Below are 27684 nucleotides of genomic sequence, written 5' to 3'. Positions count from 1 at the left end.
TTATTGTCATTCAGACCTTTCGGTCTGAACGAAATTATGTTGCCTGCAGTCATACACAGAACCAATAAAAACAAAACATATAATAAACACAAATTAAACATCCACCACAGTGAGTTCACCAAGCACATCCTCACTGTGACGGAGGCAAAGTCTTAGTCTCCGTCTCTTCCCTCCTTGTTCTCCCTCTGCGCTGAGGCGATCGATCCAGGCCGGAGATGCCGCCCTCCAGTCCAGCGGACCTCCGTGGTGATGTCGCCGCCGCCGAAAGCCGGAACGCCGTCTCCGCTCCAAGACGGCCCACCACAGCATCAGCTCCGGGCAGCCGCCCCAGCTCCAGGCCGCCGCCCCAGCTCCGGGTCCCGCAGTCTCTGCTCCGGGCCGCCGCCCCAGCTCCGGGTCCCGCAGTCTCCGCTCCGGGCCGCTGCCCCAGCTCTGGGCAGCCGCCCCAGCTCCAGGCCGCTGCCCCAGCTCCGGGTCCCGCAGTCTCAGCTCCGAGCCCCACTGCATGAGTTCCAGGCCGCCGCCGAAAGCCAGAACGCCGCACCAGCAAGTCGGGCCACCGCTGCCTTAGCCCCGAAGACGGCCAGCCTCTCGTTGGTGAGTCCTGGCTGGCTCTGCCTCCGGAGCCTCAGGGTCAGTCGCAGGCTGGAGGCCGCCAGCTCCGCCATTAGGCCTCAGCGCAGACGGAGGCAGAGAAGGGGGATACGACACGAAAAAGTCGCATTCCCCCGAAGGAAGAGACAGAGAACATGTTTCACCCCCCCTCTAACACAACCCAACAAACTAAAACGTAACCAAAACAAGACAAAAAAAACAACAGAAAAAAGTAAAGACAGACGGACTGCAGGCGAGCCGCAGCTGTTAACAGCGCCGCCACTTCCGGATTTGATGTGGGAGAGGACCAGCCTTTCGAAGCACTTCATTGGGATTATTATGCACACAAAGCATATTGTGCCTGTAACTGCCATCTCATTAATCAATCTGGACTATCCTGTCACAAATATTGCCTTAGATAGAAACAAAATGGTGGTATAAAGAAGAGACTCGACCCAAAATATCACCCATTCCTTCTCTCCAGGGATGCTGCCTGCCCCGCTGAGTTACTCCAGCATTTTGTTTCTATCTTCGATTTAAACAAGCATCAGCAGTTCCTTCCTGCACAAACATTGCCTTGTTCTACTCATTCCTCCCATACCGTCTCTGTTCCTTGCTTTTCTCTTTCCCAGACCTGACAAAGAGTCATGCACTTGAAATTTTAACAGTCTTTTTCGTTCCATAGATGCTGCCTGACTTTCTGAATGTTTCCAGCTTTTTCTTTTCTTAATTAGAGAGTGGATGCCATTTGTCCTGCATTCAAAAAAATAACAACTGCTGGGGAACCTTAGGCTTTTGATCATATTAAAGATTAAAAGAACCCTCCATCCATTCAGTATTCAACAGAAATTATATTTTCTGTTCTCCAATGTTATCAGCAAATTGGATAGAAATGTTTCAGGATGGAGGGGCACCAAACTAGAAATATATGCACAATGCAAATAAGTTTGTTAAAAGCACACATGTAACATTTAAGACCTGCTCCCCAGAACAGATCCGACATTCACATCTAGTTAACATGGAATATTGCTCAAGTATGTCCAGCTCTCAAAAACTAGGATAAATCTAGCTAATTATCCTCAAATTAGTCTATTATTAATCAAATGATAAAAGGCATCAGCAATAGTGCCATCAAACAGCACTTGATCACAAATAACATGCTTACTAATGTACAGTATGTATTCCTTAGAATGTAGGAGCCCAGAACACAGAACTATCCCATCAATCCCATCCCCCCTATTCTCTCTCCTGCCCATTAACTCCACTGAGGAACGTTTGTGATTTTGTGACCGATGTTCCATTTCAACAAGTTTTAGAACACCACAGGCAGGCTGTCTTGGTATTGGTTTATTATTGTCACACGTACTGAGATAAAATGAAAAACTTTGTTTCATGGGATCCAGTCAAATCATATTATAGATGAAAACTTACAATATTATAGTGTTACAGTTACGGAGAAATTTGTTCAGATTTTTTTTAAAGTGCAAGGGCCACAATGAGGTAGGTTGGGAGGTCGCACCACATCCTTAGCTTATGAGAGGGATGCTCGGTGGCCAGATAACAGCAGTGAAAATGCTGTTCTAGAATCTAGTGGAAGATATATGCTTTTGTATCTTCTGTCAGATGGGAGAGAAGAAAATGACCAGGGTGAAAATTGTCCTTGACTATGTTGGCTGCTTTCATAAGGCTGTGTGAACTGTAGATAGGAACGACTGGGGGAGTGAGGACAGGAGAGTGTGGGAGAGGCTGTTTCGTGTGGTGGACTGAGCTGCACCTACAACACTGCAATTTCTGATGGTCTTGGGCAGTACTGCTAAACCAAGCTATGAAGCATCCCAATAGGATGCTTTCTATGGTGCAAGTATGAAAATTGCTAAGAGTCATTGGAGACATGCCAAACCTTAGGCTTCTGTAGAAGTAGAGGCCTTGGTGGGGTTTCTTTGCTGTAGCTTTGATATGGTTCGTCCAGGACAAATAGTTGGTGATATTTACTTGAAGCTACGATTTTTCGCCACCTTACCATTCTCCTGTGTTTCAAGGGCAACAAGTTTTGATCCGATCAATGGCATATTTTAAAAGTTATTAAGGTTTAAAAATCTTAAAAAACGCGCATCCGCAGATTGGTCTCCTCTCATGTCAGTCGCTGTCACACAGATTGGTCTTCTCTCCTGTCAGTCGCCGTGATGGCGACGCCATTTCCTGGACCATCGTCGCACTGATTGGCCGGGTCTGCTGTCAGTCACGGGCGGTGCCCACCTAGCCTGGCGAGGAAAATAGAAAGCTGGAGGAGTGGAGTGAGCATCACTAATGGGCCTGTCCCACTTAGGCGACTGCAGGAGACTATGCAGTCGCCACATGTTCACGGGTGGTTGCCGGGGAGTCGCCTTCATGGTCGTGAGGAGTTGCCGCATTCTGGGAACTAGTCACGGCCTGATTATGGTCGCCGTGAATTTTTCAACACGCTGCTTGTACTCGGCTTGTACTCGCTTGTATTCGCTAGAATTTAGAAGATTGAGGGGGGATCTTATTGAAACGTACAAAATTCTTAAGGAGTTAGACAGGCTAGATGCAGGAAGATTGTTCCCGATGTTGGGGAAGTCCAGAACAAGGGCTTACAGTTTAAGGATAAGGGGAAAGTCTTTTGGGACTGAGATGAGAAAAACATTTTTCACACAGAGAGTGGTGTATCTGTGGAATTCTCTGCCACAGAAGGTAGTTGAGGCCAGTTCATTGGCTATATTTTAGAGGGAGTCAGATGTGGCCCTTGTGGCAAAAGGGATCAGGGGGTATGGAGAGAAGGCAGGTACAGGATACTGAGTTGGATGATCAGCCATGAACATATTGAATGGCGGTACAGACTTGAAGGGCCGAATGGCCTACTCCTGCACCTATTTTCTATGTTTCTATGTTGCGAAATTAGCGGCAAACTAGAATGAAGCCGCCATGGAGAGTAGCGAGAATTCCCGAGCCGGAGCTGGGTCGCCAGGAGGTCCTAATGGGTTGCCAGGAGGTTGAAGGTTCTTGGAAGTTCTCATAGGTTGTAGCCGGTGCTGACCGGTGAATTTCATTGGGAAAAAAAAGAAAGCAGTAGTTTTCAGAACCAAGGATAACCGACCGGTAATGTTAAATGGTGTTTGTGTCTGTCTGTCTGTCTGTCTGTCTGTCTGTCTGTCTGTCTGTCTGTCTGTCTGTCTGTCTGTCTGTCTGTCTGTCTGTCTGTCTGTGTGTTCCACTCCGACAGTCGCCGGCAATCCGCTGAAAAATCGCCTAAGTGGGACAGGCCAATCAAGCTCCACTGGCTGGAGCTGCGTCTGCGGGCGCCTCCGTGGTGCCGAGCGGGCGAGTAGCAGAGTCCACTTCACGGCCGCCGAGGTGCCCAGCCGCGGGCACCATCGGCCGCTTCATCCGACCTGGGCTTCTACACATGAGGCCCCGGCCGGGGTTCTACGCGGTGATCCAGGAGGCATCGAGTCCACGGCGGTGGGGTCTCGCCGCGGCGGGGCCTTCCCAAATTAAAAAATCCGCAGGGAAATCTATCCCTTCCTCATTTTTCAGTTTTTTCCTTGTCTAATGTCTGGTGGGGGAAGAAAGGGGGAATAGAGGTAGAGGAGGGGGGGGAGTGGGGGAGCTAGGGAGTGGGGAATAGAGGGAGAGGAGGGCAGTGGGGGAGGTGCAGAGGTATAGTGGGGGAGGATAATGGGTATGCGAGGAGTGGGGGAGATGGGGGATAAATGGATAGGAGGGGGGTAGGGAGGGGAGAGGAGTTATGGAGGGAGGGAGGGAGTGACTGAGGGTAGGGGAAGGAGAGGGATGGAATGGTGAGGGAGGGATTGGGGAGGGGAGGAGGGGAGGAGGAGAGGGGAAACATCCTGGGACGGTAAGGAGGGAGAGTGGAGGGGATTAAGGGAGAGGAGGGGGTAGGGAGGGTGAGGGGGGCAAGTGGGGGAGGAGGGAGAATAGAGGGAGAGGGGGGGAGAGTGAGGGAGGTAGGGAGTGGGGAATAGAGGGAGAGGAGGGCAGTGCGGGAGGTGTGAAGGGATAGTGGGGGGATAGGGGGAGGTGAGGAGTGGGGGAGGTGGGGGATAGGAGGGGGTAGGGAGGGGAGAGGAGTTATGGAGGGAGGGAGTGACTGAGGATAGGGGAAAGGAGAGGGAGGGGAAAGAAGAGGGGGAGGGAGTGCTGGGGGATGAGGGGAAATGAGCTGCTCCTGCGCAGTTGGGGGCAATGCATGTGCGGTGGAATATTGCGTTGGGGGAACGGGTTGCGTTGAGGGAACGGGTGAGTGGTGGAATATTGCGTTGGGGGAGCAGACCCAACGGGACTGCACTTAGTCTATTCATTTTAAATCTAACTGCCACAGAAATTCATTTCATGCTACATCATGCTGTTGAGACCAAAATCAGATCAGCCTTGTCCTTAGTGAATGCAAAGCAGTCTCGGGGGCTATATGGGCTACACTGGTTCCTAATTCTTATATTCTAATGCTTAAAGGATTATTTTTTTTAATTTGAAAGTTTCAGATACCACTGGCTTCTCATTCCAGCATTGTTTATTTGAATCCCAAGTTTCCCTATCTCTGTGCTAGTACTCCTATCTGGATCAATACTCCAGGCTTCTGAATATAATTCAATAAATGCAACCACGTATGCTACTATGGAAAGAAGATGCAACTAAATTATAATGTGGACCGCAACTCCTGAACAGGTCCCCTTGATCTTCACCTACCACCCCACCGCAAGAGGACATGATTTGAGAATTAAGGGACAAAAGTTTAGGGGTAACATGAGGGTGAGCTTCTTTACTCAGTGATAGCTGTGTGGAATGAGCATCCAGTGGAAGTGGTGGAGATGGGTTCGATTTTATCATTTAAAAATAAATTGGATAGGTATATGGCGGGAAAGGAATGGAGGGTTATGGTCTGAGTGCAGGTAGATGGGACTAGGTGAGAGTAAGTGTTTGGCACGGACTAGAAGGGCCGAGATGGCCTGTTTCCGTGCTGTAATTGTTGTATGGTTATATGGTCCTTTCACAACAGAGTGATGGATTTCTGAATATTGAGGGAAACAAGGAAGGCTTGTGCCGGAAAATAACAGATTATCTTGATCTTGAAGGTGAAGCAGGTTTAGAGGACCAACTGGTCTTCTACTAGGTCTTGCGTCTCGAAAAAACATAAGAAACATGCTTTGCTTAAATAGTGAAACTGGTATGAAATCCACAAAGACTGAATGTGAAAACGCTTACAAGAAAGATTATAAGGAGACACAGAGGCTGCAGATGCTGGAATCTTGAGCAAATAATACATGTGGCCACAGCTAATTGAACAATTTCTCTCAAAAGAATATTAAAAACATCACCATATTTATACCAGAAATTAAAGGTGAAATTTACTATTACGAATTGGCATCTTCAATAGTCACCCAGCTGACTTTTTTTCTCATTACATTTTTTAACCAGGGTGTTCAACGAGGTATGGCAGAAGGAGATTATGCTCTTTGTATTAGTCTTTACCATGGATATGAACTTTTATTACAAATGGGAATGCGCTCTTTATATGCCTACCTCGAAGGCATTATGGATGGGTCCAAAGGTAAGATCATAGTGAAATGAACTCTGTATATTGAAGTATAGGACCACATCTGTGTTATTGTCTACATAGTAATATACTCAATTGATATGCATTGCATTTCTTATGTAGTAGAGTATCCTCCATTAGCTGTGGTGAAACCTCTAACTGTAAATTCTACTTTATCTTTTAAATAGAACCTATATAATTGGAATTGGCTAATCGGTTAGTTCTATACAACACTATTGAATTTAGGGATGAAATTATCTTTCTATTTTCTATTTACAGAATCATTCACTAGAAACACTTAAGTTTTATCATTCTCAGAAAACATGGCTGAATAATATTTGGAATGGTCATACTGAGAAATTTACCGTAATGTTTTGAGGGAATGATTGTCTGCACTATTGAATGGCACATTACACATTATGATACTAAGAATACTATGGTGCGTGTGCAGATGTGGTGAAGATGTCGCTATTTAGAGCATACTGCACACCACTCTACACTGCGCACCTGTGGTCGAACTATGGAAAGACAAGTTTGCAAAGACTAAAGGTGGCATATAACGATGCCATGAGAACACTGCTAAAGAAACCTAGATGGTGTAGTGCCAGGAATATGTTTGTGGCTGCAGGAGTCAGTACTTTAGAAGCTATCCTAAGACATCACATGTATAAATTCATTTGCAGGATAAATGACTCTAAAAATGTAATTATTGTGGCTTTGTCAAACATAAGGGTTAGCACTACACGCTACAAATCCCAGCTGTGGAGACACTGGTATCGTTGTCTCGTAGGGCATTGATCATTCTTTTAAATCTAGATTTTTAACTTATGTATTGTGTTTTAAATAATATATAATTTATGATGCTTTTATGTGATATACTAAGATTTTATATGTACTTTATGATATTTAACATGCAATGCATTTTTTTTATTATTATTAATTTTTTTTTAATGTAATGTTGCCCCTTGTCTGGACCTCGAGTCCGTAATAAAGTTTTTTATTATTATTATTATTATTATTATTATTATTATTATTATTATTATTATTATTATTATTATTATTATTATTATTATTATTATTGTTTTCTTACCTGTGGTGTCACAATAACCTCTTCAACAGAGGCTCCAGATTTAGTATATTTTGTGGACATTTCGAAGTATCTTTTGTAAAACAATATTTCTTAAATTTTATAACAAAACAAACTCTGCTTTTGTGCAGGAATGACACGAGTATGCAATGAACTTTGCAGGAATGCTGTTTTCATGGAGATGTACGAGAAGCTGAAAGCCACGTTCTCAAGTGGAAGAACTCTTTTAACATCTCAAAAGGGTACCCGTTAATTTTACTCTATTCATTATACATTCATCATATAAGGTTAATCAAATAACAGTCAAATGAAAACACTTTAAATATGTGGAAAAGAAAAAGTACCAGTTATCCTTCATTTCATCACAGAAATTCATTGTTGTTGTTCGTCCTTCGTAGTTGAAGAAGACCATGACCTCACTGTTTTGTTTGTGGGTCCGGAGGTGTGGACACTGCAAGACGGTTGCCCTGCCAGCAGCGTGTTAGTCACTTCTACTTTTTTTGTTTATTTTAGTATGTCCAAATGTTTGTTTTAATGTCTCTCGGTGTGTCTTGCTTGGGGGGGAGGGGGTAATGGGGGAACCGCTTTCGGTCGCCTCCTCCACCGAGAGGCGACTTTTTCCATGTTGCCTCCGTCGTGGCCTAACACCAAGGATTGGTGCGGCCTTTCCCGGAGACGGGCCCGGAGCTTCAGCAGCGGGCACAGCGTGAATTTTTCATCGCAGAGCGGGCGAGCCCTCGCCAGGGGTCGCCAGAGGGGAATGCTCCGATCGCTGGCCCGCGGCAGCCTGAAGCGGAGATTTCAGCTGGCGCGGCGTCCGGAGCCTGGGATCCCTCGTTGGGGGCCGCGGAGGAGAAGAGCTCCGACTGCCAGCCCGCGGCCTACAACAGATTGAAGCCGCGGGCGCAGCGGGGGCTTACTTACTTACCATCCGGAGCGGGATCCCTCGCCGGGAATCCCTGGAGAAGAGCTCCGACCGCCGGCCTGCGGCCTACGTCATCTTCAAGCCGCGGTCTCCGTTAGGGAAGCACCGATTCAGGACTTACCTTGCCTGTACATCTGGCCGTCCGCAGCGGCGACTGTGGAGGTTTATGGTCCCGACCACGGGGGAAAAATGGAGGCGGACTGAGTGAACTTTGTGCCTTCCCCCACAGTGATGAATGCTGTGGTGGATGTTTATTACATTTTTTATTATATATTGTGTGTTCTTATTATTGTACCGATGCTGGCAAGTTCATTTCACTGCACTTCATTGTGTATGTGACGAATAAATCTGACTATTGACTGGTGAGGCCGTTCCGGTGCCGGAAGGCTCGCCCGCATATGGGACACAGTTGGGTGGGTGCTGCAGTAGAAGTTGAAGTGGCTCGAGCCTTGCGTGCTGTGCGTTTCCTCTGAGCTTCTGCGGTGCGCTTCTTCTCAGCTTCACGCGCACCTGTGGTGATCTTGCTTCGCCCATTTGAGTGGTACAGGTCCTGAAGTCATGACTTGCATTTTCCTTGGATTAAAGTGAGGGAGAGTTGCGCAAATCGTCAGCCTCACTCTGGATCCAGGGGCAAGACATACTCAAGCGTGATAGGTCAGGATGCAGTGGATGGCCACCAGTATTCTACATGAACATTGTGCCTTAATTGCGCTCCACGACGCTGTGCTGGGTCCATCATCCTTCCCGTTGGACCGCTAAATGATGGTCTCCTCAGCATATTCCACCGGATCCAGTCTTCACCTTTCCTGAATAAGGTAATAGTCACAAGTTTGCATTTGGTGTTTTCCTTCACCCCTCCAGGGCGCTATATGGAGGACGCCTGTGCGTGACTTTGTTTAACGTGGGGAGACTGGTGCACAGGCAGCCACCCCATGGTCCTTGACAGATCTGGGTCAGGATCCGGTGGCATGAAGTCCAAGACGACCGGAGACCCTTTTCTGCTGCAGCCTTCATCCACCTTCCCAGCTGTTGTGACGCTCCACTAAGGTCAGCCATCGTCCTCCGCCTGTTCCACAGTTGAGGTCTTGGTTGGATTGCTCTTTGTCAGAGACCTCCCCCTCGACCGTACCGCCATGGGTGGCCCTACCAGGAGCATAGCTCCAGACGGCATCGCTCTCCGGATCTCAGGTCCACACAAGCTTCTCCACCACGACAAGTTGACAATCCACAGAAATTCATTAGGGGACATATGAACATCGTAAGGAAGAAACGTCTATTTATGATCAAAGACTGACTTTTAAGCATTTCCTATGTAACGTGTAATTTCTCAATTGTAATTGTTATTATTATCATACTGGCATATGTGCAAGCTCTCAAAACAGCAAATTAGATCAAATTTAGTTAATGATACTGACATGGGAATAAACGCTGCCAAGGACAGCAGGAGAACATGTTGCTCTTGTTTGTATTGTGTCATCAACACCTGATTAGATTTGAATATTAGAAAAACTGCAATGGCTAGATGTGTGAAATATGAATGGAAAATGCACATGATCAGGCAGCACTTGTGGAAAGTGAAATAATTAGCGTTTCGGATCTGGGATCCTCAACGGAAAGAGACCCCAAATGGAAAGGCTCGCAGACATAAAACAGTTACTGTTTCTCATACAAAAAGATACAGTGTTGGAGTGACTCGGCGGGTAAGGCAGCATCCTTAGGCGATGTTTCGGGTTGGGACCCTTCTTCAGACTGATTGTAGGGGAGAAGGAGGGAAAGAAACCTGAAAGGGAGGAGGGACAGGACAATGTCTGATAAGTAATAGGTGCATACAGGTGAGAAAGGATTGAAGAGTTGCGAATTGAGAAGCTAGATGAATGAATATAGGTGGAACGAGAGGGGAGAAATAGGTGAGCGGGTGGGGCACAGGGGAGGGATGATGGCGGAAGAAAGGGAGGTGGGGAAGAAGTGGGGAAGGGGTTTAGTTACTTAAAATTGAAGAATTCAATGTTTATACCATTGGGCTGTAAGCTACCCATGCGGAATATATGAGGTGCTGTTCTTCCAGTTTGCATGTGGCGTCAATCTGGCAGTAACTATGGCGTGCTCAGTATGGAAATGGGAGGAGGAGTTAAAATGGTTAGCAACAAGGAGATCCAGTCAGTACTTCCACACCTCAAAAAAAAAATTTCTGGAATAGAATCCCAAATTTCCTGGAATTTGATGGTATTTCTTGAAATTTTCAAAATGCTTCCTGCTTGCTAAAAGAACAAGGCAAAACAGATCTATGTAACTGCACCTTATCTGCCTGATTCTGTTGCTCACTTGTAGAGTGTTATGCAAGGCAGCTTTCGTTGCCTCCAACAGCTTTCGTTGTCTTCGTTTTTTCAACCTGCTCTTATGTGTCTCAGTCTCTGCTCTCTCTCCCTCCCACTCTTCCTCCCTCCCTCCCTCCCTCCCTCCCTCCCTCCCTCCCTCCCTCCCTCCCTCCCTCCCTCCCTCCCTCCCTCCCTCCCTCCCTCCCTCCCTCCCTCCCCCCTCCCTCCCCCCTCTCTCTCCCTCCCTCTCTCGCTCTCCATCCATTTTACTCCATGAGCGCAATGTGGCATGGTCTAAAGCCAGGAGTACTGGTCTTGGATCAGACTGGTTGCTCTTTAGGCAGCTGCGAAATGCAAGCACAGTTGCAATTAGAAAAGCCAAAGCTGATCATTTCCTTACTGAAACTTCAAATAACCTAAACAATCCGTTGAAATTCTGGAAAACCATTAAATCAATAACTGGAAATAAAAATGTTATTGAGCTACCTCCATGCATTGTCAAAGACTCTACCCAAATTTATGAAAAGGCTGACATACTTGGTTGTTTTAATGAGCATTTCATTGCCTGGTTCACTTTTTTAACAAAACACAGCTCAAGGCTCCTCTGATTGCTCTGAAAGTAGTTGTTTTTTTGAGGGACAAGCCTTTACTTTTGACGCTGTTATGCGGCTTTTTCACGGGGCGACTTGACGCAAGATGTAACCAGAGTGAAGTGGTCGTGGTCTAGCACGATATCACACGATATAACGGGGGGGTAGATAAAGAGTTCCCACGGTACTCGGCATTTCTGTTATTTGTGCGAGTGACTTGTCCGTCTCCCGAGCTTTCCCGTTAAATCTTGAATGAACATTGTGAAGTGTTGTCAAATCATCACGTGGCACAAATGATGTCATTTTTTTTTCACACCCTATAAATATCCTCCCTTGGTTGAATTGGCTCATTTGGAGACATGTTTTACTGTGTATGTGGGAGACACAGATGGACTGAGCACAGTACCTTGGTCTTACTGTGTGTGGGAGAGGGGGAGAAAGAGACGTACACTCGCAGAGGCAGAGTCTCTCAGCCTGTGTAAGAGGGAGGGAGGGAGAGAGAGAGAGAGGCACACACAAGGTGGATGTGAAATCTCACCTGCCTGTTTCAGTGACAGACACCCGCCGCCAGTAAATGAAGACACCCCCATCTGTCTCCCCCTCCTCTCCCCCACCTTTCCCTCCCAACTCCAGTCCCGTCCCGACCCCCTGGGAAACTGAATAGAGCAACAATCAACTGCTGCCTGTGCGCTGATATGACAATAAAGGCTACTTTACTTTACTGAGTTAAAGAGTTCCCACGGTAGACTGTAAAACTGGGACCCTGGTTCTGGACTCCCCCAACATCGGGAACATTCTTCCTGCATCTAGCCTGTCCAATCCCGTAGATACTGATTAGACCGGTATCTATTTATTTACTTTATTAATGATTTCAATTAAATATTGGGAACATCAGGCCGCAAACGTTATTTCTTGAGTGTTAGTGCTGGACTTTGACTCGACCTTCCTAGTTAGCCGGCGCCTGAGACTGAGCCAAGCAATGTCCAGACCTGACTTCAACACAAAGTGATGGAGGAACTCAAAGGGTCAGGCTCGTCCAACGCTCTGTGTTTTGCTCGTGATTCCTGCATCTGCAGTTCCTCGTGTCTACAGACCAGAGTTGCCACTTGACTCAGAGATGACCATCACAGAGCATACAGAAGATAGACACGAAATGCTGGAGTAACACAGCGGGACGGGCAGCATCTCTGGAGAGAAGGAATGTGTGACATTTCGATTCGAGACCCTTCTTCAGAGTCTCGTCCCGAAACGTCACCCATTCCTTTTATCCAGATGCTGCCCGTCCAGTATTTTATGTGTGTCTCCAGTATTACTGTGTCTATCATCGGCGCAAACCAACATCTACAGTTCTTCCCGACACATTAGAGGATACCGTCTCGCCATCACTCGGATTACCCGCTTCATTTCCATAACGTTACCACCTCTCTTTACTTTGCTTACTGAAGCCTGATCCTTGTCACACCTAGTGCTCTATCGCCCAGCCTCTCATCTTTCAATCGGGTTCGGCCAGGAAGGAACTGCAGATGCTGGATTAAAACGAAGATAGACACAACATGTAGCTCAGCGGGACAAGCAGCATATCAGAAGGGTCTCGACCCGAAATGTCACCCATTCCTTCTCCCCAGAGATGCTGCCTGTCGTCGAGTTACTCCAGCATTCTCTTTAAACCGGCATCTGCAGTTCCTTCCGACACATGCACAAGAAATAGGCAACTTCTCGGGCCGAAACGTTGCCTATTTCCTTCGTTCCATAGATACTGCTGCACCCGCTGAGTTTCTCCAGCATTTGTGTGTGTGGGTGGGAGTTGGGGGGGGGGGGGGGGGGGGAATTGAGTCTGAAGATGTGTCTCGTCCCGAAACATCACCTATTTTTCTCCAGAGATGCTGCTTGACTCGCTGAGTTACTCCAGCTTTTTGTGTCTGTCTTTGATTTAAACCAGCATGTGCAGTTCACTCCTTACACGGGTCTCTGGAGAACATTGATTGGTAGCGTTCCGGACCCTGCTTCGGAAAGGCATCAATCGCTAGTCGGCGAGGACTCCGAGCTGTATCTCTCAAAGATGTACATGTGAAAATTTTCTCACGGACCCTAAAAACGCGGGACCTTTCAGTAAAGTCCCTTTTAAAGATTCTTGAATCTCATTAACATAACTCATGAATAAGTTGATGTCCATATGCGGATGCAAATCTTTATTTTTTAAATTCAGTCCCACAGAAGACAATTTTTACTCACCTTCTGTCCCCTCTGTCCAGCTTCCGGGTTTACCGTTCGCAGGAGTTCCCACGGTAACCGCAAGAGTTATTACGGATATCGCACGGATATCGCACTGGCCACTACGTTCATATAATGTTGCAATGCTCAACCACAAGTGTACAAGTCACTCTTGGAGAAATTCAAACTTGCTTGAATTTTCTCCCGAGTCACCAAGTTACACGATTACCTGCCGTTAGCGCCACGGTGGTCCACGGTGGTCCACGAATGCCGTACTGTTATCGCACGAGGTTCCCACGATGTTAAACTCTGGTTAACTCTTGCATCAAGTCGCCCCGTGAAATAGCCCCATTACACTTTCAGAGGTGCATAAGGCCCTGAGATGTTTAGACACAAAAAAATCGGCAGGTCCAGACAACCTTGAGCCATACTTCCTAAAGTTAGCCGCTGATTTTATTGCATTGCCTCTGACTTATCTTTTTAATCTATCCCTGGAGACAAACGAAATTCCCCTTATTTGGAAATCTGCCTTTGTTCTCCCACTGTTAAAAGGGGGGGACCCCACTGTGCTAAACAACTATAGGCCCATCTCCAAACTATCTGTTTTAATTAAGGTGCTGGAATCCATTGTAAACCAACAACTGAAGGACTTTTTTTATCAACTAACAGTATTTTATCTGAATTTCAATCTGGTTTTAGGAAAAAATATAGTACGTCAACAGCTGCTTTAAAAGTAGTAAATGATTTTATTGAATTTTTAGACAATAAGCAACACTGTGCAGCCCTTTTCGTTGACCTATCAAAGGCTTTCAATACTGTGGATCATGCCTTATTGTTACAAAGACTATGCAGCATCGGTTTGTTGTCTGTCAGTTTGTCTGTCACCAAATTGTCTGTTGGTTTAAAAACTATCTATCAGGCAGATCCCAGTGTGTGCGAGCAGAAGGTATTACTTCTAGCTCTCTTAATGTATCCAAGGGTGTGCCACAGGGATCGGTTCTAGGACCTTTATTATTTACTATTTATATTAATAGTCTAGATCATAAAGCTCCGAACGCAAATTTTCACTTTTATGCTGACGACACAGTGATATATTGCTCTACGTCTACCCCAAATCAGGCTCTCTGTCAGCTCCAAACTGCTTTTAACACTGTGCAACGTAACCTGTGTGATTTAAAACTTGTTTTAAATGCTGACAAGACAAAGCTCATGCTGTTCACTAAAGCTAAATCAAAGCCCTCGGACCTCCCTCCTATCACCACTTTGCAGGGCTCTGTGGTTGAATCTGTGTCTCAATATAAATATCTGGGAATTATAATTGACGATTCTCTCTCTTTTAAACCTCATATCCAGCAACTTGTGAAAAAACTAAAGCTAAAATTAGGTTTTTACTTTAGAAACAAATCTTGTTTTTCTTTTGAAGCCAAAAAAAGACTTGTTGCTGCAACGTTTATGTCTGTGTTGGACTATGGTGATGTTTTATATATGAATGCATCTTCAAAATGCCTACAGTCTTTGGACACGGTCTACCACGGAGCACTGAGATTTGTTACTAATTTTAAAACCCTCACGCACCACTGCACTTTGTATGCTCAAGTTGGATGGTTTGCCCTGTCCACCCGCAGACTCCATCATTGGCATATCCTTATTTATAAGACTATCCTCGGTGTTCTTCCTTCATACCTGCAGAAGTATGTAATTCGAAAAAGCACAGGAACTTATCAGCTCCGCTCTGAGGACTTGTTCTTACTAACTGTACCTAAAGTCCGTACTGAACTGGGGAAAAGGGCATTTAGTTATGCTGCTTCCTTCGCATGGAACCAGCTGCAGAATGAACTGAAACTTAAGGAGCTGGTTTCTATAAACAGATTTAAATCCCTTCTTAATGATGTTGAAGCGGGCTCTTCTGTCTGTACATGCTTTGTTTGATGATGTTCTGACTGTGACTCTATTTATATGTTCTCTGTTGTTTTTAAATTATTGTCTGTAACTGTGGAACTGTGCTGCTGCCTGTCTTGGCCAGGACTCTCTTGTAAAAGAGATTTTTAATCTCAATGAGACTTCTCCTGGTTAAATAAAGGTTAAATAAATAAATAAAATAAAAATTTAGATCTTCGACTGCCGGCCTGCAGCCTACACAAACTTGAATTCACGGTCTCTGGTGGGGAGGCATCGATTCAGGACTTACCTGGACTTACCTTGTCTGAACATCTGGACGTCCGCAGCGGCAACTGTTCTACCCCCCATCTCTCCCCTGTGCTCCACCTACATTCTCACCTATTTATCCCCTCTCCCATCAAATTATGCCACCATCTGCATTTCCTTGTTTCTACAGTTTCTCATATCTCATGTTCCGCTTGACCCGCTGTGATTTTTCCAGCACTTTCTGTTATCCCACTTTTTAAGAAAGGCGGAAGAGAGAAAACAGGGAATTATAGACCAGTTAGCCTGATATCAGTGGTGGGGAAGATGCTGGAGTCAATTATAAAAGATGAAATAGTGGCACATTTGGATAGCAGTAACAGGATCGGTCCAAGTCAGCACAGATTTACGAAGGGGAAATCATGCTTGACTAATCTTCTGGAATTTTTTAACGATATAACTCGGAAAATGGACCAGGGAGAGCCAATGGATGTAGTGTACCTGCACTTTCAGAAAGCATTTGATAAGGTCCCACATAGGAGATTAGTGGGCAAAATTAGGGCACATGGTATTGGTAGTAATGTGCTGACATGGATAGAAAATTGGTTGGCAGACAGGAAACAAAGAGTAGGGATTAACAGGTCCCTTTCGGAATGGCAGGCAGTGACTAGTGGGGTACCGCAAGACTTGGTGCTGGGACTGCAACTATTTACAATATACATTGTTTTAGATGAAGGGATTAGAAACATAGAAAATAGGTGCAGGAGGAGGCCATTCGGCCCTTCGAGCCAGCACCGCCATTCATTGTGATCATGGCTGATCGTCCCAAATCAATAACCCGTGCCTCCCTTCTCCCCACATCCCTTGATTCCACCAGCCCCTAGAGCTCTATCTAACTCTCTCTTAAATCCATCCAGTGATTTGGCCTCCGGTGCCCTCTGTGGCAGGGAATTCCATAAATTCACAACTCTCTGGGTGAAAAAGTTTTTTTCTCACCTCAGTCTTAAATGGCCTCCCCTTTATTTTAAGACTGGCCCCTGGTTCTGGACTCGCTCAACATTGGGAACATTTTTCCTGCATCTAGCTTGTCCAGTCCTTTTATAATTTTATATGTTTCTATCAGATATCCCCTCATCCTTTTAAACTCCAGTGAATACAAGCTTAGTCTTTTCAATCTTTCCTCATATGACAGTCCCAACATCCCAGGGATCAATCTCATGAACCTACGCTGCATTGCCTCAATCACAAATTAGGAGACCAAAACTGTACACAGTACGTCAGATATGGTCTTACCAGAGCCCTATACAACTGCAGAAGAACCTCTCTACTCCAATACTGAAATCCTCCTGTTATGAAGGCCCACATTCCATTAGCTTTCTTCACTGCCTGCTGTACCTGCACGCCAACTTTCAGTAACCGGTACAAGGACACCCAGGTCTCGCTGCACCTCCTCCTTACCTGACCTGAGCCCATTGGGATAATAATCCGCCCGCTTATTTTTGCCACCAAAGTGGATAACCTCACATTTATCTATATTATACTGCATCTGCCACGCATCTGCCCACACACTCAACCTGTCCAGGTCACCCTGCAACCTCTTAATATCCTCTTCACAGTTCATACTGCCACCCAGCTTTGTGTCATCCGCAAACTTGCTAGTGTTGCTCCTAATTCCCTCTTCCAAATCATTAATATATATGGTAAACAGTTGCGGGCCCAACACCGAGCCTTGCGGCACTCCACTCACCACTGCCTGCCATTCTGAAAAGGACCCGTTCACTCATACTCTTCGCTTCCTGTCTGACAACCAATTTTCTATCCACGTCGACACCCTACCCCCAATACCATGTGCTCTAATTTTAGTCACCAGTCTCCCATGCAGGACCTTATCAAAGGCTTTCTGAAAGTCTAGATACACTACACCCACTGGCCCCCCTTCATCCATTTTGCTTGTCACATCCTCAAAAAATTCCAGAAGATTAGTCAAGCATGATTTTCCTTTCATAAATCCATGCTGACTTGGACTAATCCTTTTACTTCTATCCAAATGATTGAAAGTAACATTAGCAGATTTGCAGATGACACAAAGCTGGGTGGCAGTGTGATCTGTGAGGAGGATGCTATGAGAATGCAGGGTGACTTAGACAGGTGAGTGGGCAGATGCATGGCAGATGCAGTTTAATGCGGATAAATGTGAGGTTATCCACTTTGGTAGCAAAAACAGGAAGGCAGATTACTATCTAAATGGTGTCAAGTTGGGAAAAGGGGAAGTACAATGGGATCTGGGGGTCCTTGTTCATCAGTCAGTGAAAGTAAGCATGCTGGTACAGCAGGCAGTGAAGAAAGCGAATGGCATGTTGGCCATTCTAACAAGAGGAGTTGAGTATAGGAGGAAAGAGGTCCTTCTGCAGTTGTATCGGGCCCTAGTGAGACCACACCTGGAGTATTGTGCAGTTTTGGTCCCCTAATTTGAGAAAGAACATTCTTGCTATTGAGGGAGTGTAGCATAGGTTTACACGGTTAATTCCTGGGATGGCGGGACTGTTATATGCTGAGAGAATGGAGCGGCTGGGCTTGTATACTCTGGAGTTTAGAAGGATGAGAGGGAATCTTATTGAAACATATAAGATTATTAAGGGTTTGGACACGCTAGAGGCAGGAAACATGTTCCCGATGTTGGGGGAGTCCAGAACCAGGGGCCACAGTTTATGAATAAGAGGTAAGTCATTTAGAACGGAGACGAGGAAACACTTATTCTCACAGAGTTGTGAGTCTGTGGAATTCTCTGCCTCAGAGGGCAGTGGAGGCCAGTCCTCTGGATACCTGGATACTTTCAAGAGAGAGCTAGATAGGGCTCTTAAAATAAGCAGAGTCAGGGGATATGGGGAGAAGGCAGGAACAGGATACTGATTGGGGATCATGATCACATTGAATGGCGGTGCTGGCTTGAAGGGCCGAATGGCCTACTCCTGCACCTATTGTCTATTGTCTATTGTCTTTATGTGTAATTAGACTTAATGCACTATCTGAAATTGACAAGCTTGTCAGTGAAGTGATCCCTTTTATTGTACAGACATTCGGGGTCTAGTATGTGTGTTTAGATATTTAGAATGAGTCATAAGCAACCCTTTCCTGAGAGAGCAGAGAATTTATGAGCATTTATCAACAAGGAATATGAAACACGGAAGCTATAATAAACATAAAATACAGGGCTATTCCAGTGCCAAATTAAATTAATATCAGAAGAGTATATTTGATATATTTTTAGGGAAATTTTGGTTATTATCTTTTATATGAAAAAATCATAAATGTTGCAAATCGGCAACCAATCAATCCCACCATTTCCCTCCAGTCCTCTGAAGAACTTGTCAGAATTTTAGCACCATATATAAGAAAGGGCCAATGCACCTTCAACAAGTTGTAGAACAGATTCAACAGTATACTAGAATTGAATAATACATGTATTTTTTGAATATAGAGGGTTTAATGGGATAGGGAGAGAGCTACTTTCTCTGATGCAGGTTGGTTATTGCGAACCGAGCGGTGTAACCAACCTGATCTCCCGGTGCCTCAGCACTTCAACTCCCCCTCCCATTCCGAATCTGACCTTTCTGTCCTGGGCCTCCTCCATGGCCAGAGTGAGGCCCACCGTAAATTGGAGGAGCAGTACCTCATATTTCGCTTGGGCAGTTTACACCCCAGCGGTATGAACATTGACCTCCAATTTCAGGTAGTCCCTGCTTTCTCCTCCCCAGCTCTCCCTCAGCCCACTGTCTCCGCCTCTTCCTTTCTTCTTTCCGTCCCCCCCACCCTCACATCAGTCTGAAGAAGGGTCTTGACCCGAAACGTCGCCTATTTCCTTCGCTCCATAGATGCTGCCTCACCCGTTGAGTTTCTCCAGCATTATTGTCTACCTTAAATTTTGATGTTTGAATCTGAAAGGCAATTTGAGCTCAGAGTTCAGTAACTTCTCCTTAAAAAGCCTAATGAAATTCTGAAACTATCTGTCGCCTAAAGCTGTTAAGGTTAATTCAATTGAAAATTTCAAAGGAAATATGGATAATCTACTGTTATAAAAGCAACATTGATAAACGGAGTTAAAGTACAACCCAATAATGCTCCAACTGAAAGATTGAATGACTGCTAAAGACGGATGAATTCCTTTTATTACAGTGTCTCATAATGTATGGTGTAAATCTGGGACACATGACGATAAACTCTCTTGAATCTTGAAATGAGCAGGAAATAGCATTGATTTCTTTTTACTGTTGTGCTAATTGTTTGGCCCTGAAGATGTAGTTCATGAGTCTTAACAATGATAAAAATTGGTGGAGCCAGAAAATATTAAATGTGAGTACCAAATATGGAGGCAAGCAAAGCTACTTATGTATTTATCTTTATTGTACCCATATTCACTGTGCTCTTTCTCATCGCATATGAAAACCTAAGGCACTAATTTAAAAAAGAATAAAGATCTCAGAACTGGTAAAGTGCTTGGGCCATCTGTTTGTTCTATACTTGTAGGCTCCTGTGAAGTTCATAGACAGTTTATATTCCTTCATAAACACTTGATGGTATTTAGGCAACCTACGTGGATGATCGCAATAGGTACCAGTGCACAGTTTGCTTTTGATCATTTTGGTACATATATAGAAATATAACTTTTTAATTCTGAGAAAATATCTCATGATTCAACCCCCATCAACCATTTTTGTCCACCTCCCTCTTTTGGTTCCATCTGTCGACTACCCACAAATTTTTAATTCATTTAGTCCCTTCCATCTGCCTTTCGCCACTCCCTTAATGGTTTCCATTATCATCTGCTCTACTAATTAGATTCCAGCATTGCCATCTTTTGTGTTCTCACTTAACATTGTCTCTAGTTTCACTCTCCCCTTCCCTTACCTTTGCTCCATCTGCCCTTTTTGTCTGCCTTAACCTATCCTACACCTGCCTCCATCTCTCAGTTGCACCTACCCCATCTTCGACCTTGCTCGATCTGTCTGTGGCCCTTTGTCTCTGATCGGTTCACCAATTACCTACTCGCTTTTGTCATGCCATTCCCCCCACCCAACTCATTCTTCCTTTTGCTGGCTGACTTCCCCCTTCACTCTCAGCCCTGATGTAGAGTTTCAACCCAAAACATCACAATTCCTCACCACCTCCCCTCCCCACAGATAGTACTCAAACCCCTGAGTTGTTCATTGCAGCCTTTGGATATATTTATTTTTTCAATATTCATTAGTTTTGCAACATGTTTTATTTTAGGTCCTGAAAATGAGAAACAACTCATCTACAGTCACCCTAAGCTACAAAAGCTTGAAGAAGTTGTATTGAACCATTTCCATTCCCGGGCAGCATGTGGAGGTAATGTGGATTTGGGCACGGTTGCTGGTTGTGAAGTAAAAAAATTCAGCAAATCCCTTTTTTACCCAAGTTTAAAAAAATAGTTCAGGGTGTTTCTAGATCATTGAATTGATAATGTATCGATGTTAACATCTTTGGAGTCACAATGTAATTGCATTTTAATTAGATCTATATTGTATAGGATTCAATTTTCAAGTCAGGTCAGTTTTACTAGCCTTTGAGCTGCTGAGGGGACGAGAAGCACAAGAGATTTAAAAAAACAGCTGTGAGTGTCCAGGAGTGACGGTTCCAAGTAGTGTTTAAAAGAAAGGCAAGCACTAATGGAGCCGGTAATTGCTGAGGTTTTGGGTCAGGAGGTAGAGCAGAGGGTGACAACCAGATAAGGTAAGCTCTATTTTTGGTAACTTGCTTCTACAGTCCAATTGCAGATATTGCATGAATCCCCTGTGATCAATCTCTTTCAAAACAAGTATTCCCTTTGGAATACTGTTGCAGGAGAGCAGCAGCAGTCATGTCTGTGGCACCGAGCCTGGCTCTGAGGCAGAGGAGGGAAAGGTGAAGTCAGGCAGGGCTAGGAGACTGGATAGTGAGGGGAGTGAACAGGAAATTCTGTGGCTGCATACAAGATTCCAGAATGGTGTGTTGCCTCTCTGGTGTCAGGTTACAGGCTGAATCCGAGTGACCAGAACATTGTTAAGGGAGAGGGTGAGCAGCCAGAAGTTGCTGTGCATATTGGCACAACTGACAACAATAGGAAAATGGATGAGGTCCTGCAGAGTGACTGTAGGAAGTTAGATAAAAGGTTAAAAATCAGGACCTCAAGTTAGCAATCTCCAGTACCATGAGCTTGTGTGGGTAGTAACTGGAGGGAAGGTCAGATGAATGTGTTGTGGAGGAATTGGTGCAAGGGGCAGTTACTCAGTGTCTTGGACCATTGGGATCTTGTCTGGAGCAGAGGTGACCTATACAAGAAGGACTGGTTGCACCTGAACTGGAAGGGGACCAATATCCTGATGGGCAGGTTTACAAGTGTGACTCAGGAGGATTTAAACTAGATTTTCAGGGGGATGAGATCCAATGCAGTAGAGAGGCTGGAAGTCGATACAGAAGTCAATGTCAGCAAGTTCAATACACAGAACAGACATGAGCATGGCAGGGAGCAAGGAAAGACGGTTAGGTTAATTGCATTTATTTTATTGCAAGAAGATTAACAATAAAGGGGACATGACTTGAGAATTAAGGGCCAGAAGTTTAGGGGTAACATGAGGGGGAACTTCTTTACTCAGAGAGTGGTGGCTGTGTGGAATGAGCTTCCAGCGAAGGTGGTGGAGGCAGGTTCGTTTTTATCATTTAAAAATAAATTGGATAGTTATATGGACGGGAAAGGAATGGAGGGTTATGGTCTGAGCGCAGGTATATGGGACTAGGGGAGAATACGTGTTCGGCACGGACTAGAAGGGTCGAGATGGCCTGTTTCCATGCTGTAATTGTTATATGGTTATATGGTTAAGTAACGTGGATGGATTCTGGGCAAAATAGGTACCTGCGAGAGACTAAGACGTTATAACCATTTTAGAAGTGTAGCTAAGGGAGAGGCGGGATTGCGAACATCACAACAGTAGTCAGAGATGAAATTATAAAGGAAACATCCAGTAAATCAACATGTGTGAATCTGAGAAATTAAAGGGGTGGTGATCACCTTCTTAGAACTATACGGTAGGCGGCCAAATAGTCAACGGGAAGTGTATGAGCAAATATGCCTGGAGGTTCCAGACAGCTGCAAGACTACTAATAGGGTTGTCATAGTAGGAGATTTTAACTTTCCCAATATAGACTGGAAGTGCCAAGGGCTTAGATAGAATAGAATTTGTCAGGTGTGTTCAGGGAAGTTTATCATGCATTATGTAGATGGCCCCACAGGAGAGAGGTCAGCTTGATCTCTTTAGGAATTGGGCAGGACAAGTGACTGAAGTGTCAATGGGTGCACACATTGGGACCAGTGACCCACCTCCAGATGCTACATTTGGCTGCACTCTACACGTTGTAGTATTAAATTAAACAATGACCTGTATATCTTTGACATTTTGGAGAGGAAACCAGTGGTGGGTGGGGAAGGAAAGCCATGCCATCACAGGAAGAATATGCAGACTCCATACTGACTGCAACAGAGATCAGAATTGAAATTGGGGGTGCTGGAGCTGTGAGGCATAATTATGCAGGATATATAACATGGAATATTACAGAATCACATGGATCACAGAAACTGTTGGTGAGGAAACCTCTGCTTTGGAAACTAAGGCCCATAGTAATTACTTGCAGTGGGTCGTGAAGCACTGGAATTCTCCAAGTTAGGGTTGTAGAGGCTAAATCATTGGAGCTATTTAAAGAATAGAAAGATTTGTTGAAAACTTGGATTACTGAACACAATTTGGCCCCACAGTCCTAGCTGGTCTAATGCTGGCCTCAACACCATTTCCATTCTCCATTTTCCATGTAGTCCAAAAACTCTCCATCTTGGTCTTGTATAAAGATTCGTGACCCAGCCTCCCCAGCTTTCTGTGGTAAATAGAAAATTAAAATAATTCTGACTTTTGTGTGGAACAGAAATCTTCTAATCTCATAAATAAACAAGCACTTATTCTGAAAACATGCTTGTTAGTTTCATATTCCTCACTATGTGGAAACATGTGATCAGCATGTCTCTGAATTTTTTCCCCCAGGTCCAAACACATCTGGTGGAAAGGTTGATGGTTCAAGTACTCGTGTTATGATCTTCTCCTCATATCGGCACAGTGTTCAAGAAATTGCTGAGATGCTCAGCAAACATCAGCCTCTTGTGAAAGCCATGACATTTGTTGGACATGCTTCAGGAAAGAATACCAAAGGGTTTACACAGAAGGAGCAGCTTGAGGTAACTTGGATTTGTGAATCGGAAAGTTTTTGAAGTTATGCATTTAATTGCTAAAACAAACTACGGCAATAATGATGCTCTGAACAAAGCAGGTAAGAATTATAGACGTTTTCCATCACAGGAGGTCATAAGTGTAGAACAGCTCTTAGAAAAGCATCCCCATCAGTGGTCTAACTCCATTTCCTCCCTCTTTCCTCATAGTCCTGTAAATTGCTTATTCTTGCATTATTCCCTTTTAAGGGCACTAATTCACTCTGGACTATATCCTGCGTTAATATATCCTCTTGTTGCCCCTTATTTATCTTTCAATTTTGAATCAATTCATCTTGTTTTTTGAATTATCTGCTAATGGGAACAGCTCTCCTTTTAAACCAGCTCTGCCCGTGAACCTCTTTATCTTATCTCCTCACAACCATCTTTGCTCCAGGAAAAAGAACTTTGAACTTCTCCAGTCTAACCTTGCAGTTGAAATCCCTCTTCTGTGGAATTATTCTTTGGACTTCAGACTTTACTTTTAGACTTCACAGATACAGTGTGGAAACAGGCCCTATGATCCACCAGTTTGCGCCAGCCAGCGATCACCCCATACACTAGCACTATCCTACACACGAGGGACAATTTACAGAAGCCAATTAACCAACAGCCTGTACGTCTCTGGATGTGGGTGGAAACTAGAGCACCCGGAGAAAACCCACGCGGTCACAGGGAAACGTATAAACTCCATACAGACAGCACCAGTGGTCAGGGTCAACCCCGGGTCTCTGGAGCTGTAAGGCAACAACTCTACCACTGTGCTGCCCATCACCTTTAGGATCCTCCTATCATTCCTTTAGTGTGGCAAGCACTCTTGGATACAATACTCCAGTTTTGCATAGCCTTAATTTCACTTCGCTACTCTTGAACTCCATGCCAACTATTTATGAATCTCAGAAATTTAAGATGCTTTATCAACCACTCTCTCAATAAGCCATGTAATTTACAGCATTCGTAATAAGGTGGTTGAGTACATTGACACCCAGGACCTGTTCCTGTGCACACATTTTATACCCCATAGATTATATTGTCTCTCCTTTCGCCAGAGTTTTAGATTTGTACTCCTTGTATTAAATTTCTTCTGGCACTGACTGCGCATTATACCATGCCTTTAAACTTTCTTCATCTTAAAATTCAGAACTTTCACCCTGCAAGTCCATGTCAAAGTATATGTTACCATTCTCCAGTTTGAAATAAAAACAGCTCGTAAGACTCATAGATTAATCTAGCATGGAAACTGGCCCTTTGGCCCAAGTCGTCCATGCCGACCAATCTTTGTAAATGAGGTAGTTCCATTTGCCTGCATATGTCCCATATCCCTCTAAACCTTTCCTATCTATTATTGTGTAGATGTCTTTTAAATGTAGTTATTGCACCCACCTCCACAGCTTTGTCTGGCAGAACATTCCAGATACACACCACCTTCGACGTGAAGAAAGTGCCTCTCAGGTCTCTTTCACATCTTTTCCCTCTCACCTTAAACTTAATTCCAAGTTCTTCTAACCATGGATTCTTGATGACTCTACCTTCCATGACTATTTGCTCTCTACCTTTAAACTGATTTTTAATCCATGCTGTCATGCTTGATCCTTGGTCTCAAAAATGCCACTAATGGCAGTATTTAATTAAACATCTCTTATAAATGAGCATGAAGAATTTGATACTTTAATCATCGAGTGATTACAATGTCACTTTGAATCATGAAATAGAAGGAGGTTGTTACGGCAATTTTCTATGTGTTGGCTCTCTACCAGAGCAACTTGTTAGTTCTATTTCCTGGCTGCGTCTCCATGGCATGGCGTGGCTTGGGACATATCTCCTTACTCAGTTGTAATGAAAGTCCCCCACCTCATCCCCAATACCTGCAGGCAATGTATTTCTGATTCCATCAGGAAAAATAAATCACTTGCATTTCTCTTAAATTTTCCTCTCCTTTATTTTGTATCAGTGATCTCTAGTTCTTGGCTCTTCTACCAATGGGGACAGCCTTCCACTAACCACTGTGTTCATGCCTCGTTTTCTATAATTCTGTCATCTTCTTTCGGTCATCTTCAAAGAAAACAAACCAACCTCTACAGTCTGTCCTTGTGACTCATCCTATAATTCATCATGATACAGTAAATCTTCTTTGGACCATCCCCAATTCTTCCACATCCATCCTGTAATGAGATGACCAGAATTGAACACATTAGACCAGATGACCATTTTATCAAAGTTCAGCATGACCCCTCTGTTTCCTTGTTATGTCTCTATTGATAAAAGTCCAGAACTGCATATGCCTCATTTCCTGCTTCTAATGAAATAGAGCATAGAACAATGAACAGCACGATACAGGAACAAGCCATTCAGTCCACAATACCTGTAATGCCGATTATGCTAATTTAAATTGCCTATCTGCCTGCACATTGCCTTAATCCCTTCATTCCCTCCATTCCCTGCTTGGCCATGTGTCTGTCTAAATGCCTGTTCAACATATATCTATTTATTTTCATAGCTTCCCTTGATTGGCCATTTTGGGCACCTTGCACTCTCCGTTTAAAAAAAAAACTTGCCTCGTTAATCTCCATTAAACTTTCCCCCTCTTACCTTACAGCTATACCCTCTAGCGTTTGACATTTCCTCCTTGGAGGAAAAAGACTATGTCACTCTACCTTATCGATGCCACTCATTATGTTATATATTTTTCTCTGGTCGTCCATCAGTTTCTCCTCCATACGAAACAATCTAAACTTGTCTAACTCTCCTTATTGTTAACACTTACTGAATTAGGCGACATCCAAGTAAATTGCTTCTTCACCCTGGCCAAAGGCTCCACTTTTTTCTTGTGAAGCCAGAGGATGAAATATAGGTGGAAGGGGACATGCGGGAAGGGGAAAGGGAGAAATTTTGGAATTGTTCTATTCCCCTTCCTATGATGAGGATATCTGCATAATAAAATCCAGATGAAATCTTACAAAGCCACCTAAAACACAAATGTAATGGTCTTATTTTGATATTGGAGAGTGTTGATTATATAGGGAAGACCACAGCTTTAAAATGTTCTTATTTCTTTATTTGTTCTTTATTTGTTCCTAGGTAATGAGGTGCTTTCGTGAAGGTGGTTACAATGTTTTGGTTTCTACGTGCGTGGGTGAAGAAGGTTTGGACATTGGGGAAGTTGACCTCATTATTTGCTTTGATGTTCAAAAGAGCCCTATTCGCATGGTCCAAAGAATGGGCCGAACAGGCCGGAAGCGAGAAGGCAGAATAGTGGTCCTTCTTGCTGAAGGACGAGAAGAGCGGGTGAGTCTCCAGTGCTGCTATTATATATTTGCTGATTATCCCATGGGATTTAGGCTGACTGACTTCCACTCTGGTTTCTGTTGGTTCTAAGGTGGCTAATGAGGCATAAGTAGGAATAGAAGACTCTTTCACACACGGGGCAGGTGATGACTGATGGGGTGGGTGGATAGACGATTTGGGACGTGATCCACTACTGCCTCTTGCATAGGACCTCCCTGTGCTCCTGAGGCATAGACTTGGTCCTCAATAACACCCTGAATGCTCATCTTTTATTTGGAGAGGTTATGTGCTAAGGATTCCAAAGAGTTTGAAGAGTTGGTGTATTTCTTCAGAGGCTTATCAAACAAATGATTTTCTCTTTCTGACTAATAAAGCCTTTATTTATTTATTTATTTATTTATTAGTTATTTATTTCGGACAGAATAAAAGAATAATAAGCAAATGTGAAACAGCATACAAAAAAACAAAACACAAATATTTATAAAGTGTCATAAACAATATCTATAAATAAATGAAATCATATGTGTCCGAAAAGGAGCAGGAAGAAGCCAAAGCTTATTAATTCCCACCCCTTATCCAACTGCTTGTAATTATCTCATACAAATTTAGCAGCTATATGTACACCATATGTACACCAGCCACTATATGTACACCA

At 44.3% G+C, this 27684-nt stretch overlaps 1 protein-coding gene across 2 annotated transcripts in view; it reads left to right on the top strand.

The window, feature by feature from the left end:
* The window catches only part of fancm (FA complementation group M), a 129988-nt gene that overhangs the window by 65343 nt on the left and 36961 nt on the right, over nt 1–27684 (top strand). For both annotated transcript variants that reach the window (XM_033027348.1, XM_033027349.1), the window contains exons 6-10: nt 6049–6181; nt 7385–7495; nt 20705–20803; nt 23524–23714; nt 26823–27029. In XM_033027348.1, the coding sequence (XP_032883239.1) occupies nt 6049–6181; nt 7385–7495; nt 20705–20803; nt 23524–23714; nt 26823–27029 (741 nt within the window). The remainder of the gene's footprint in view (nt 1–6048; nt 6182–7384; nt 7496–20704; nt 20804–23523; nt 23715–26822; nt 27030–27684) is intronic.

Source organism: Amblyraja radiata, chromosome 9 (genome assembly GCF_010909765.2).
Source record: "Amblyraja radiata isolate CabotCenter1 chromosome 9, sAmbRad1.1.pri, whole genome shotgun sequence".
Taxonomy (NCBI): domain Eukaryota; kingdom Metazoa; phylum Chordata; class Chondrichthyes; order Rajiformes; family Rajidae; genus Amblyraja; species Amblyraja radiata.
This window is presented reverse-complemented; position numbering and strand designations above follow the sequence as displayed.